This window comes from Amblyomma mixtum, chromosome 3, assembly GCF_055824585.1.
Source record: "Amblyomma mixtum isolate Tamu chromosome 3, ASM5582458v1, whole genome shotgun sequence".
Taxonomy (NCBI): domain Eukaryota; kingdom Metazoa; phylum Arthropoda; class Arachnida; order Ixodida; family Ixodidae; genus Amblyomma; species Amblyomma mixtum.
In genome coordinates, this window is record NC_143014.1 from 378,712,987 (window position 1) to 378,728,024 (window position 15,038).

Here is a 15,038-nt window from a genome sequence, read left to right on the forward strand (position 1 = left end):
GTAGGAACTCTACCAATCTTTATAAACAACAGTGTCTTGTGAGCTTAACGTATAGTCACAATAACGAAACAGCGTTCAGCAGTGCACTTGCTGAACTTCAGTGTTTTCAGCCGCTTCATTATGGTGTGAAGGACGACTGCGCTGCCAATTTAAGAATGATCTTTGTTCTCGTGCGAAGGTGCAGTCTTTGCAGCCTTGCCTCTAGTATTGGCATTCATAATATGACGGAAGCTGCAAAATTCGTGTGGCGTCAGCACTGCTGGTATTTAGCAGCGCTATGTATTGAAGACTGAGGTTTTGAACGAACGCCTGGTAGTGTTTGTCGCGTTCGCTACCTGAAAGCGCCCGCAATCATGTGACCATAGCGTGCATATAGCCGGTATCCTGCGCTTTGTCGCTATCAGGTCCAACGCGTGGTCGCAACAGAACGGGGTTAAAAGTCGGGAAACACCCCTTAAAAATGGCTATATGGCTCCGCATTAGGAGCTGCAGCAATGATGCTAGAGCGCCGCCGGTGACGTGGCCCATTAGTATCGTTGCAGGAGGGTCATGCATGTAGCCTAGGCCACAGCCTACGGTACTATAACTTAGCAGCCTATGCCGAAGCCTGAGCGCTATTCGTATCCGGGAGGCTAGAGGCGCAAACGTGCGGTGAATCTAACACAGTGGGAATGTTCCCGGGACGCTTACGACAATCGCGCTACACGGAAAGATGCTGAGACCCGTGCAAACACATTTTTCACACCATAAACACTCTTTGTGTTCCTGCCAAAAGCAAAATACAATTTCCACCCACTCATGTCTGTCAGCAGCAATCAGAGCAAACCAAGAAACTGTAACAGCATGACAAGGAGAAGCTAGAGATGATTATTCGCATTTTGATGGTTGTAATTGCCAGTTTTTAATCTTTTCCGCCAAGGCGCTCGTGCGAGGGGTTGGGATAACAAGCCTGTTCTGTTACCACACCGCTGTAAGCGGCAAGTTAGTGGGATGAATAATTGTTAGGACTGAAAACCCGGAAACAAAGTAGTAGAGTTGTTCCCGACCACTCAAGCTTATAACCTAGAGTCTGTTATCAGCATTGTTGTGATAAAATAATGGTTTTAGAGCGCCAATATTCTGTTTATCTCGGTGATTCACTGCGCAAGAAAAGAAACGATTTGAAGAATATAAAATACTCAACAATGCATAGAAACCTGGACGTGTTGCAGAGCCATTCCATTAACCCTTTCCGGTCATCTCTCGCGCATCGCGCATCGCGCATCGCCCGTCCGGTCAGTTGTCGGGCATGGGCCGACACAACGTTTTTTCTAATACTTCTGCAGGTAAATCCGCGTGCCTTTGGTTGGGTTTGTTGTATCATGCAAACTGGTTATTTGGCTTTTCTGCTCGAGGGATGACCGCACCATACCGCTTTAAAATCACGTGGATTTCAGGCTCCGAATTGGCGCGAAAAACTCGCCCCATCAGTTCCAATCCGGCAGGCGCGTTTTACGGAAAATTGTCTAATGAATTGAAGGCAGGCTTGAAGGCCGCAGCAGTACGGATCACGCTGTCTTCAGTGACAGAACGACAAACGGTGGCAGGAGGGAGACCATTCTTTTTCAAGACTTGCGAGAGGAAGCCTGGCCTCCACCCAGGAGAGCGCTTCGAGAGGTTCCACACTTCAAAGAAGTTCCGATGATGCCCTACCGCAACTGAATGAAAATGTTTTCAATAAATTTTTATGTCCAAATCATGTCGTGGCACACTCCTCCTTTGCGATGGGCTAGAAGGCCCAAAGGAATGGTGACCGGTGCAGTAATCAGTGGGTAAAATACACCTGACTGGAAAGGGTTAATATAAGTTCAAAGCAACCCAGAGGCAGAAAGTAGGTACTGACTTATCGCATGTGAATTCTACAATATTATGAGCGTCGACACTTTGAATTTTCATTCGCGAAAATTATGTTACTAGTGGAAATAAAACCAATGCTACGATTCGTATTAGGAACGTTGTCTCTTACTGTGAAAATTAACTTCTATAGCCAGGCTCCTACGAGCATGCATCATTTGGGAACCTCTTTACCTGGAGGCACAAAGATAACAGCCAGCGAAAACAGGGCCGCAGAGCCGTAGAGAAAGACATAGGCTGTGCGTCGCTTCATGTAGTTGATAAATATGATGGAGATGAACTTTTGGGGATATTCCATGCAGGCCATCAGTACGAAGCTCAGGTAGGGATTCGAACCGAGCAGGATGCTTGTGTAGGTCAGGTTGTAGTACAGCAGCGTGGACAGAACTCTGTAAAATAGGAAACCCACTGCTCTACCAGCCCTGCTCTCCCTTCATTTCAGTTCGCCTTCTTTTTCGGTGACCGAAAAAGCAACTTGTCATGTCTGACGCCAAGAGATCCGATACCTACCATTGTTACCGTTCATGCTCACTGGAGGCAAGAAGCACGGCTCATTTAACGGGGCCATTTATCTAAATACACGACAGAGTGCGGGCGGCTTTCACACCTCAGGTCCATACTGATACAGCGGCATCTGGCACCAGCAAGGGAAGGACTAAATGGGTTGCATCTGCTGTTTACTTGGGAACATCTGCCGGTGTAACTAAAGCCTACTTTTCCGACTCGGTCTTTATTGTCTATCTGGCAGTCAAGAGCAATTTTATTTTTAAACCTTATTGTGCACTTCTTCACTCACATATGACTTAATTGTCTCTCATGCGGTCACCCTTAATGTCATGCGACTTGAAGCGATCCTCTTATATTAATGTTAATTGCTCTTCTTGCTGGTATGGATGACGAAAACCGATACAAACATTGGTCCTATTTTATCAGTACAGAATGCGCAATAAAAGCAACTGAAACATTCTATTCACTGAAAGCAGCCCCGTGCTATACCAGCTGTAAAACACTGAAGAGCAAATACATAAAAAAACTACTCCTGGAAACTCTACCTTAACACAGAGAAAAGAAAACGTTGCTTCCGACAAAATATGAAGGCATCGAAGGCCATAAATTCAATTATAGGATAATCAGACGATATGAGCGTTCTCGTCGTCCGATTGTCCTAGTCTCGTACTCACGCTGGCTGACACCACATATCGTAACCAACTCGCCCATATGTTGCGCTCTGATGGAAAGTACGACGCCGAACACGATACAAATGCGCTATGACAGAATATAAATGCTATGTCCCGATCGAATGCCCCCATATAAGGAGCTCAATGAATAACAATATCTCGAACACAAGCTAGCAAACCAATAAAGAGATTATTGGTTCCTGAGCGTCAGGAGTTGAGCCTATTGTATTGTTTGAAATTAGGTGCTTGTTTCCACTGTCGTCTGGCATATCACACAGTTCACGGTAGTGACATCTCTTTAGAAGCTACTATATTTGTTAGCCTCTAGTGTATGCAGTTGATAGGGGCACAGTTTACTTACGTTGCAGCTTTTCCAAATATTGCAAAGTTAGAAAAGTATGAAAGTCACTGCTTTTGCTTTAATTGAGTTACTGTGAGAAGTATTATTTCTGTATAACCGGGGCAGTGGAGGCGCAATGTGAAAAGGTCGTGTAGTGTTGTGTTGGGTTCAGTGACGCATAAGCATTCAAGGCTAACGTGCGCTGCTATTGTGCTGTGGTAGGTTTAGTGAAACGTAAGCACCTAAGGATATCATGCCCCGAGGTAAGGTTGTAGAAAAATTGTTTACTCGACAATTTTATACTTCTGTATAACCGGGGCAGTGGAGGCGCAATGTGAAAAGGTCGTGTAGTGTTGTGTTGGGTTCAGTGACGCATAAGCATTCAAGGCTAACGTGCGCTGCTATTGTGCTGTGGTAGGTTTAGTGAAACGTAAGCACCTAAGGATATCATGCCCCGAGGTAAGGTTGTAGAAAAATTGTTTACTCGACAATTTTATACTTCTGTATAACCGGGGCAGTGGAGGCGCAATGTGAAAAGGTCGTGTAGTGTTGTGTTGGGTTCAGTGACGCATAAGCATTCAAGGATAACATGCGCTGCTATTGTGCTGTGGCAGATTTAGTGAAACGTAAGCACCTAAGGATATCATGCCCCGAGGTAAGGTTGTAGAAAAATTGTTTACTCGCCAATTTTATATTTCTGTATAACCGGGGCAGTGGAGGCGCAATGTGAAAAGGTCGTGTAGTGTTGTGTTGGGTTCAGTGACGCATAAGCATTCAAGGATAACATGCGCTGCTATTGTGCTGTGGCAGATTTAGTGAAACGTAAGCACCTAAGGATATCATGGCCCGAGGTAAGGTTGTAGAAAAATTGTTTACTCGCCAATTCTATATTTCTGTATAACCGGGGCAGTGGAGGCGCAATGTGAAAAGGTCATGTAGTGTTGTGTTGGGTTCAGTGACGCATAAGCATTCAAGGCTAACATGCGCTGCTATTGTGCTGTGGTAGGTTTAGTGAAACGTAAGCACCTAAGGATATCATGGCCCGAGGTAAGGTTGTAGAAAAATTGTTTACTCGCCAACTTTATATTTCTGTATAACCGGGGCAGTGGAGGCGCAATGTGAAAAGGTCGTGTAGTGTTGTGTTGGGTTCAGTGACGCATAAGCATTCAAGGCTAACGTGCGCTGATATTGTGCTGTGGTAGGTTTAGTGAAACGTAAGCACCTAAGGATATCATGCCCCGAGGTAAGGTTGTAGAAAAATTGTTTACTCGACAATTTTATATTTCTGTATAACCGGGGCAGTGGAGGCGCAATGTGAAAAGGTCGTGTAGTGTTGTGTTGGGTTCAGTGACGCATAAGCATTCAAGGCTAACATGCGCTGCTATTGTTCTGTGGTAGGTTTAGTGAAACGTAAGCACCTAAGGATATCATGGCCCGAGGTAAGGTTGTAGAAAAATTGTTTACTCGCCAATTTTATATTTCTGTATAACCGGGGCAGTGGAGGCGCAATGTGAAAAGGTCGTGTAGTGTTGTGTTGGGTTCAGTGACGCATAAGCATTCAAGGCTAACATGCGCTGCTATTGTGCTGTGGTAGGTTTAGTGAAACGTAAGCACCTAAGGATATCATGGCCCGAGGTAAGGTTGTAGAAAAATTGTTTACTCGCCAACTTTATATTTCTGTATAACCGGGGCAGTGGAGGCGCAATGTGAAAAGGTCGTGTAGTGTTGTGTTGGGTTCAGTGACGCATAAGCATTCAAGGCTAACATGCGCTGCTATTGTGCTGTGGTAGGTTTAGTGAAACGTAAGCACCTAAGGATATCATGGCCCGAGGTAAGGTTGTAGAAAAATTGTTTACTCGCCAACTTTATATTTCTGTATAACCGGGGCAGTGGAGGCGCAATGTGAAAAGGTCGTGTAGTGTTGTGTTGGGTTCAGTGACGCATAAGCATTCAAGGCTAACATGCGCTGCTATTGTGCTGTGGTAGGTTTAGTGAAACGTAAGCACCTAAGGATATCATGGCCCGAGGTAAGGTTGTAGAAAAGTTGTTTACTCGCCAACTTTATATTTCTGTATAACCGGGGCAGTGGAGGCGCAATGTGAAAAGGTCGTGTAGTGTTGTGTTGGGTTCAGTGACGCATAAGCATTCAAGGCTAACATGCGCTGCTATTGTGCTGTGGTAGGTTTAGTGAAACGTAAGCACCTAAGGATATCATGGCCCGAGGTAAGGTTGTAGAAAAATTGTTTACTCGCCAATTTTATATTTCTGTATAACCGGGGCAGTGGAGGTGCAATGTGAAAAGGTCGTGTAGTGTTGTGTTGGGTTCAGTGACGCATAAGCATTCAAGGCTAACATGCGCTGCTATTGTGCTGTGGTAGGTTTAGTGAAACGTAAGCACCTAAGGATATCATGGCCCGAGGTAAGGTTGTAGAAAAATTGTTTACTCGCCAACTTTATATTTCTGTATAACCGGGGCAGTGGAGGCGCAATGTGAAAAGGTCGTGTAGTGTTGTGTTGGGTTCAGTGACGCATAAGCATTCAAGGCTAACATGCGCTGCTATTGTGCTGTGGTAGGTTTAGTGAAACGTAAGCACCTAAGGATATCATGGCCCGAGGTAAGGTTGTAGAAAAATTGTTTACTCGCCAACTTTATATTTCTGTATAACCGGGGCAGTGGAGGCGCAATGTGAAAAGGTCGTGTAGTGTTGTGTTGGGTTCAGTGACGCATAAGCATTCAAGGCTAACATGCGCTGCTATTGTGCTGTGGTAGGTTTAGTGAAACGTAAGCACCTAAGGATATCATGGCCCGAGGTAAGGTTGTAGAAAAATTGTTTACTCGCCAATTTTATATTTCTGTATAACCGGGGCAGTGGAGGCGCAATGTGAAAAGGTCGTGTAGTGTTGTGTTGGGTTCAGTGACGCATAAGCATTCAAGGCTAACATGCGCTGCTATTGTGCTGTGGTAGGTTTAGTGAAACGTAAGCACCTAAGGATATCATGGCCCGAGGTAAGGTTGTAGAAAAATTGTTTACTCGCCAATTTTATATTTCTGTATAACCGGGGCAGTGGAGGCGCAATGTGAAAAGGTCGTGTAGTGTTGTGTTGGGTTCAGTGACGCATAAGCATTCAAGGCTAACATGCGCTGCTATTGTGCTGTGGTAGGTTTAGTGAAACGTAAGCACCTAAGGATATCATGGCCCGAGGTAAGGTTGTAGAAAAATTGTTTACTCGCCAATTTTATATTTCTGTATAACCGGGCCAGTGGAGGCGCAATGTGAAAAGGTCGTGTAGTGTTGTGTTGGGTTCAGTGACGCATAAGCATTCAAGGCTAACATGCGCTGCTATTGTGCTGTGGTAGGTTTAGTGAAACGTAAGCACCTAAGGATATCATGGCCCGAGGTAAGGTTGTAGAAAAATTGTTTACTCGCCAATTTTATATTTCTGTATAACCGGGGCAGTGGAGGCGCAATGTGAAAAGGTCGTGTAGTGTTGTGTTGGGTTCAGTGACGCATAAGCATTCAAGGCTAACATGCGCTGCTATTGTTCTGTGGTAGGTTTAGTGAAACGTAAGCACCTAAGGATATCATGGCCCGAGGTAAGGTTGTAGAAAAATTGTTTACTCGCCAATTTTATATTTCTGTATAACCGGGGCAGTGGAGGCGCAATGTGAAAAGGTCGTGTAGTGTTGTGTTGGGTTCAGTGACGCATAAGCATTCAAGGCTAACATGCGCTGCTATTGTGCTGTGGTAGGTTTAGTGAAACGTAAGCACCTAAGGATATCATGGCCCGAGGTAAGGTTGTAGAAAAATTGTTTACTCGCCAATTTTATATTTCTGTATAACCGGGCCAGTGGAGGCGCAATGTGAAAAGGTCGTGTAGTGTTGTGTTGGGTTCAGTGACGCATAAGCATTCAAGGCTAACATGCGCTGCTATTGTGCTCTGGTAGGTTTAGTGAAACGTAAGCACCTAAGGATATCATGGCCCGAGGGAAGGTTGTAGAAAAATTGTTTACTCGCGAATTTTATAGAAATGTGAAGACCAGCGGTGGTGTAGAGGGCCTAAAAGGTTGGTTGTAATACCTAGTGATAATAAAGGCAAAACTTTAAAATTGGCTAATACTATACGCTTTAAAAAAGGTAAGGCAACCTTAATGGCAATCCTTGCTAGGCAAGGATCTGGAGGCTCCCAAGAAATCAAATCAAGACCTCAGCCTTCTTAGAATTAAGCGACGCAGTTTGTAAAAATTTAGAGTTTCTCAAGAAAACCTGCTCGCAATGTGTGAAATTTTGTAGGCATATGTGTAAATGTGGAATAGCCTGGTCAGGCATTTGCTCGGCATTGTGCGATGCCTCAAAAGGCAGTTTTGCTTTAAATCACCTGAAAGTAAGGAACAAAGGGCGGGAAAAAAAGGGGACAAGAGGGGCGAAAGAAGGGAACGAGGAAGGCGTCTTCTTGCGCCCACACCTGGTCGATCCCAGCGCATCGGTCTTGTAAATTTGTGCGTACCAAGCTTAGAAGAAGCGTAAGCGCTTGGTAGACATGAGATGATTTATTTGCACTCTAAAATAACGCGACAGTAACAAGAGATGCAGTGGCATTCTTACGATATGAAAGTCATGATGAACGTTGTCTTCCGTATACACCGGTACCGGAAGAGCGCAGCGAACGTCGGCTTCTTCAGTGACCGCTCCTGTAAGCGCGAGCAGGACACACAACGTTCAGTTAGGCCAGCGCTCACTTAACGCTGAAAATTATTTCTGGCAATCCCTGAATGCTTTCATGTCTCAAGGAACTTTGCGTCTGACAGTCTCCATGGGCTGCAAACTTTGCAGGCGCCTTAGACATTTCGTACACCACCTTTGTTCTTGCACGATTGCCAGCTTTGATAGCATACCTTTTAGTATTTTGCGAATCGGAAAACTTTCTCAAAACTCTGATATACAACACTACAGAATTAATTTTAACCCATAAGACTGCATGCAACAACGATAGATTAGATTACTGATTAAGCACGCCCACTTCAAACACTGCACTGCATGGTAGAGCCGTTGCGTTTGTGCAGGATGACACAATAATTGCATCAAGCAAGCAGTACTTTTGGACATTTGGCACTGCGCAATCATAAACAGTGGTTTTTGCTCGGAACTTCCTGCTCCAAGGTTTGTGCGACGCGTGTCGGTGTGCCAGGTGATCAAGGAATTCAGCAGCCAACAGTTTCGGGACATGAAGTTAAACAAAAATATGAAAAAAAAATTAAAAATAGAATCAAAGTGGCAGAGGAAGCGCTTAATGAGCACCGTGACAGTAGATGTGTGTCGAAATAAAAAATAGGCTGCAGCCACGTTGCGCAGCTTGCGTTTTTTTTTTAACTTTTTTTGAACGACGCTCTCTTACTCACCCTCTCCATTTTGTCCTCGTACGACTTAATGATGTCATTCACATCGACTTCAGCGACGTTTTTCTTCTTGATGGCCCGTTGGAGCACTCTCTCCGCCTGTTTAAAATGTTTGGTGGCAAGCAGCCACAATGGAGATTCGGCCATAAAACTACAAGAGACACAAACGAATCATGAGAGCATTGTTTAGGATCCGAGAATGGCTAATAAACTAGGTCCGCTGAACGCTTTGCCTCAATATGTTTTTCACGCTTTCCTGTGCTTTCTTCCCCCTTTTCGGGAAATATAGACTTCGCAGCATTTTCTTTTCATGGGGGGGGGGGGCGTCTTCGAGGCGCTCAAAACATGCGGGCTATGAGTTAGAGACTGTAAAGAAAAAAAAGGCACCTAGATTCAGAATATCGACGTCTTCTTAGTCAGTCTGTACAGGATATTTCACCAAAGACTTTACATACTTTTTAAAAATAGGCTTTATGATTTAGAACAGCGCATTTTTCCACATAGCATTGTCAGCGATGTAATACATCCGAATTCGGCTAAGACGTGCTAACAGCAGGCTGGTTAACTAATAATCAAGAGTTAACTTTTTACTATTACTATTAAGCTCCTTAATTATTCAGAGGAGTGCAGAACACCGTAATTAGTATCCATATCAGTTTATAGAATTTAGAAAACGCGGTTATTGTCGGCACTATGGCCCAACAAATTTTGCCTACATCGCGCCAAAATAGACGCGCATTCGAGAAGCTTGCAGGCAAAGTAATCTCTCCAGTGCGGGTAACTCGTCTGAACAGACAGAATTTGTTGCGCCACAGCACCGAGGGTAACCGCGTTTTCGAAATTGTAGAAAAATTGGAATGTACTCGTATATTAATTGCGGCACGTATACGCCTTTCAAAAAAAGGAGCCTATCTGTAACAGTTAAAAGGTTAACTATTCAATATTAGTCCACCAACCTGAGAGTTAGCACGTCTTATCTGTATTCTAATGTACAACACTGACGACAATGCTGTGCCCAAAAAAAGCGCTGTTCTAACTGAAAAAGCCTACTGTTAAAAATTTCGAAAATCTTAGGTGAAACACCTTGTATAGTGCAACATGAATAGAATGTCCTTTTTTGACGCTATTTCACAACATTGGGAACTTAGAATTGTTTAACTAGGGCTAGTTGTACACGCAAGACCTACTACGAAAATTGTTTAAACAGTTGTTCCTGATTTAATGAAACCACAGATTTTATTTCTACCCGCGGAAATCTCTGTAGTGCACGCGCCATTCACCAAATGGACTCGTAACGATTGCGCCGTATAGATTATATGTCAGAATAAACGCCCATTTTATCCAGACCAGTTATTTTTTTAATGTGAGTTTAACACTCCAAATCGACTCAGGCTATGAAGGACATCGTAGAGAATGGCTCCGGAAGCTTCAACCACTTGGGGCTCTTTAATGCGCGTTAACATGGCACAGTACACGGGCCCCTAGAGTTTCGCCTGCATGGCAGTTCGAACGCCGCGACCGCGATCGAACCCGTGTTTCAGGTCATCTCAATGACTTTCGTATATTTTCGTTATTGTTGGTATATTTCCTCGCACAGATCAAATGTGGTGCGAATACTCACTGTCGCTAACTTGCGATATATCACTAACGAATAAGTTTTTACTAAAAACAAGAGTTTAAAGCGTCTGGTCATGGCAACGGGAATTGCCAAGGGCAATTCGTCGTTGAAAGTTTAGCTAGCAGGTGTACATTTGCTCCCACTTTTACTGCGTCATCAGTGAGTTCGTCTTGCAGCGATAAAGTCGCTGTCGGCACGTGCGTGGGAAGCCTGCACCCTCCAGGGCATGCAGCAGATCGCAGCGGATTAAGGCACCGTCCGGGCGCCCTGGGGGCCTGATGCACCCTGGTTGGTTGTTTTATGGGGTTTAACGTTCCAAAGCGACTCAGGCTGTGAGGGACGCCGTAGTGGAGGGCTCTGGAAATTTCGACCACCTGGGGTTCTTTAACGTGCACTGACATCGCACAGTACACGGGCCTCTAGAATTTCTCCTCCAAAGAAATTCTAGCCGCCGCGGCCGGGATCGAACCCGCGTCTTTTGGGTCAGCAGCCGAGCGCCGTAACCGCTGAGCCACCGCGACGGCCGATGCACCCTGGGGGCCCGAGCCTCCGATGCACCCTCTGGTGGGTGAACGCACTTTTGGGCATCCACCCAACCACCCACATCCAGCTCACACAAGCATTCACCCAGCAGAAGCCATCGGAGCAGCTGAACGAAAAAGCGATGGCGAGATCTATTTAAAAGGCGCAATGAGAAGGCGGCCAATGTAAAAGTCAAAAGTAAAGCCAATACTGCTCACGCAGATTTCTCGCATCATATCGTGTGACTGCCGGTGTACATTTTTTTTTTCTTTACGCAGCGACGTCACAGTGGCACCGCTAATTTCTGTGAGAAACCGCTGCCTAATAGGAGCGGGCTGAGATCAAATTTTTTGTCGAAGCTTCATCCATAATTGAACAAAAGATGGGCAGTTGGTATAGCGCGAATCAGCGGCACTTGGCGCTGAACGGGAGAACAAGTTGAAGTTAGCCCAGTTGTGGCGTCTTCTGTTTTATCCGTGCATGAAAAAAACCCAAATTAGAGGGAACTTCGAAATGGTTTTAATATTTCCAGCAGAACGAACTTTTTAGGTGTGCGCAACAGAGTAAAGAAAGAAAAGTTATGATAAGCTATTTTAAGGCGAGCTATCACAAAATGAACAAGGGAGGGGAAAACCTCAGTTTGCTAGAGCCAACGTTTCGACAAGGGGACTTGGTTTTTTGAAAATGCGGACGCAGACTGTATCGGTTTAAGAATCACTAGGTCGGCATATTTTCGTTAGTGCTATGTGCAGTATCGAACACCCCATGCCATGAATGAAAATGAAAGAAAATGGTAGAAGTGTTCCAGTCTCACAGCCAGATGAGGACGTTGATTAGGTAGCAGAGTGATATGACTATCTGCACTTGCTGCCAGTCTCTCATCAGCCACGCAATGCCGGTCAGGGTTACGAGTCCCGTAGTCCAACCACCGCTGGCGACCAGCACCCCTAGAGGTCGGTGCCGGGTAGACAGGACCTCGATCACTTAAAAAAAAACAGAAAAAGAGGAACTTCTGCATGAACTACTCGGTAGACAAAACAAAGTTGTCTGATTAAAATGAAAAGACCCCTTTCTGAAAGGCAACCCCTAGACCAACTATTCTCGCTTTCGGCTGGCCTTCGCGTTCGGCGGCGCTACCCTGAAAAAGCTCAAGAGTTCGTGCTTGTATTGAGGCGCTAGCAGACACCAGGAAAATCGTTCGCTCTCTGCAGGCACCGATCAAGATGAACGCGATTTGCCTTGTCGTTCTACTGTTCAGCCTATTTGCCTCGCACCAAGGGCGGTTGCGAATTCACACCTACACTTGTGCTCTCAACCCGCAAACATTTAATTCGTCGACATCTTTTCGCTCTCCAGCCATCGCCCCCGCTATGTTAGCCTCTGCAGAGAGATCTTAGCCAAAGTTGAAAGCAACGGTAATCATCGAATAGTTTGAGTACTTACTGCAAAATTATGGCACTGAAGTCGATGAGCGATTAGCAAACAGCGCTGCTCAGTAAACTGATGCTACACCGCATGAGGCAATATGCAGCGACATTAAAACTGCGGGCGTTGTACTGATAGGGATTCAGCTGAAGATTGAATGATTGATCGGTTGATTAATTGGTTGATATTTTAAGGGGTACTATGTCCGAGGCGACGGGACAAAAGGCAGATCACTTTTGCCTGACCAAGCCCCGCCACCCACGCATTACTCAGTAGGATGACGTAAGAATACAATTTGCAATACGACATGTACAATTTATACAAAAGTAAACAATGATACATCAAGCAGGGAATAAGACAAAAGCATTGTATACTATTACGTTGTTAAAAGAAAAAAAAGGAAGAAGAAGAGGCAATAACAACAGCACGCAAGCAAAATGGTAATACATATTTGTACAGCACCAAATGCAGAAAGTGCAAATAAGGGACATGAAGAGAGGAAGGTTTTTGCATTCATATTAAAGTCCTGACGGCCATTAGGCTTATGTGCAAGTTTAGTAATGCGGGGGAGTTTCTTTAGTAAATATATTATTTAGTAAGCAAGGTTCTCAGCACCATAATTAGTTCTCAACAAAGCTGTTCGAAAACTGCTATGCCTGAAATGGTACACTTTTTGACTCTGTAGGTATAAAGCAAAAAATGAAACCTGACCATGCACAATTCCAATATGAGCATAGGTTACCAGTTTTATTTCAAATATTTAGTATGTTTTCCGCAAAATGTGTTTTAAGAAAAATGGGTATGTATGATTCAATGGATCTAGCAGCTATATGTAACGCAGTGATCTTCTGTTCAAAGCAGGGCAGTAAAGGCGCAAAAATGTATAGCTGCATTGCAAGGCGGCCCGGCACTCTGCTATCATGACTACACATGGCGTGTTCATTCGTGCCCAATCCGGCATTCGACCAAAAATGTCTCCGGAGATGTTCGATACGCGAATCATATTTGGGCAGCATGCGGCGGCGCACTGCTATTGAAATCTAAAGAAGGAAATATTGTTCCTGAGATGAGGTACTCTTGGTGACGCGTTATGGGATTACCTACACACGCTGAGAGGCCCGCTAGCCTGCCGACTCATTATGACGGTCACTATTCGCACCAAGCCCAAGGTAAACATAGTACACGCTTCTAGATGAGCCCCACCGCAGGCGCGCTGTATGGACTCGCCATGCATAGTCGCGATCTCTGAAATTCGGGTGCCCAGGTGATGCGCCAGTATATTCGGCTGGTGGTCGCGCATCTTCGGTCACTTTTGTCGCCGATTTCACGTAGATCACATGGGCGATGTCGTCAGAAGCAGCGAGTAGAGCCACAGCCACTTTTGTTATGAAGGGTACTCATAAAACACATTTACTATTGCCTGCAAAATTATGGCGCTGAATCTGAAGCGCTGCTGCGGAGCGATCATTGACAAGCACTCTTCACTCCCCCCGCACGTACCCATCGTGAAAGTGGCATTCTGGATGCCTCCGATGCCGATGGAGGCGATGAGGCGCCCCAGGTTGTACAGCCAGAAGGTGGGCGCAAGAGCCGTCAGCAGGCCGGCAATAATGGGCAGCGGCATTGAAAACACGAGACTGCCTGCGGCCATACCTGCAACAAGCGAAACGTAGCATTGCTTGCAATAGGGTGTCGGTAATACAACCGACACATGAACAAAGCAATATTTCAGGTTATAGCTACGCTTACATTAGGTAGAAGAGTGTAAGGCGGCCGGATGCGGTTAGGAAATCCTCGAAAATAAGGTCCCGCAGCTGATGGAGGGCAGGGTTAATTTTATTAGAGGTCATGGAGAGAGGGTTGGTCCTTCGGGGGGTGTATTTAGGCTTGGTTTGGGTCATGGGATTTGTCCTGAAGCAATTCAAGCCACGAAGAACGCCATAGTAAAGGGCTCCGGTAATTTCGACCGCCTGGGGATCATTAACGTGCACTGAGATCGTGCAGTACACGAGCCTCTAGCATTTCGCCTCCATCGAAATGCGATCGTGCAGTCGGCATCGAACTCGCGTCTTCTGGTTTCAGCAGCCTAGAACCACAACCAGTGAGTCACCGCGTCTGCTGTTAGGCTGATGGTGATAATGGTGATGATATGAAAACGACAGAAGCGAGTCAGGACAGGCGCTGGGCTGAAAAAGCTGACCCCAAGCGATTTCGTGTTCACAGGAAGACCTGAATGGAGTGACTTCGCGTCAGCAAGGAGGGCATTGCGAGCTAGGGTGGGAAAGCGACGTACAAAATCGACGCTCACCACTGCTGCCTAAGAGACGAATCTTTCTTTTGTTTATTTTTGTTTACAGAGGAAGAGGCAGCCAAGCCTGAAGGAAGAGAAGCCTGACGAAGCCTGGGCACCATAACACAGTTTGGCGGAGCATTCGAATGATATTGTCACGACCAGAGGGGCCGTGGAGATAGGCGTCGGGAAGAACCCAAGACTGGGAGCCTTCTTTTAATTACAGCAGCAGGTTCCAGGACACCGAACAGAACAAGCGCGCCTCGAGAGCCCACCGCTGCTTCGTCGTCGTCTTCGACTCAGCGCGGAGGCCGCGCGGCGCGTTAGGCGCGTGGCATTATTCCCCCCCCCCCCCCCCCCCCCCCCCCGCGAAAGCA

The 15,038-nt window shown here is 45.7% G+C and overlaps 1 protein-coding gene across 1 annotated transcript in view; it reads right to left on the reverse strand.

Annotated features, from left to right (window-relative positions):
* Positions 1-14,022, reverse strand: part of LOC149356926 (organic cation transporter protein-like) — a 46,335-nt gene extending 32,313 nt beyond the window's left edge. Inside the window, exons 1-5 of the mRNA XM_089576465.1 lie at positions 13,872-14,022; positions 11,761-11,929; positions 8,810-8,957; positions 8,016-8,101; positions 2,068-2,282 (exon numbers count right to left, since the gene is read on the reverse strand). Coding sequence (XP_089432591.1) covers positions 2,068-2,282; positions 8,016-8,101; positions 8,810-8,957; positions 11,761-11,929; positions 13,872-14,022 — 769 coding nt within the window. The remainder of the gene's footprint in view (positions 1-2,067; positions 2,283-8,015; positions 8,102-8,809; positions 8,958-11,760; positions 11,930-13,871) is intronic.
* Positions 14,023-15,038: the final 1,016 nt, after the last annotated feature.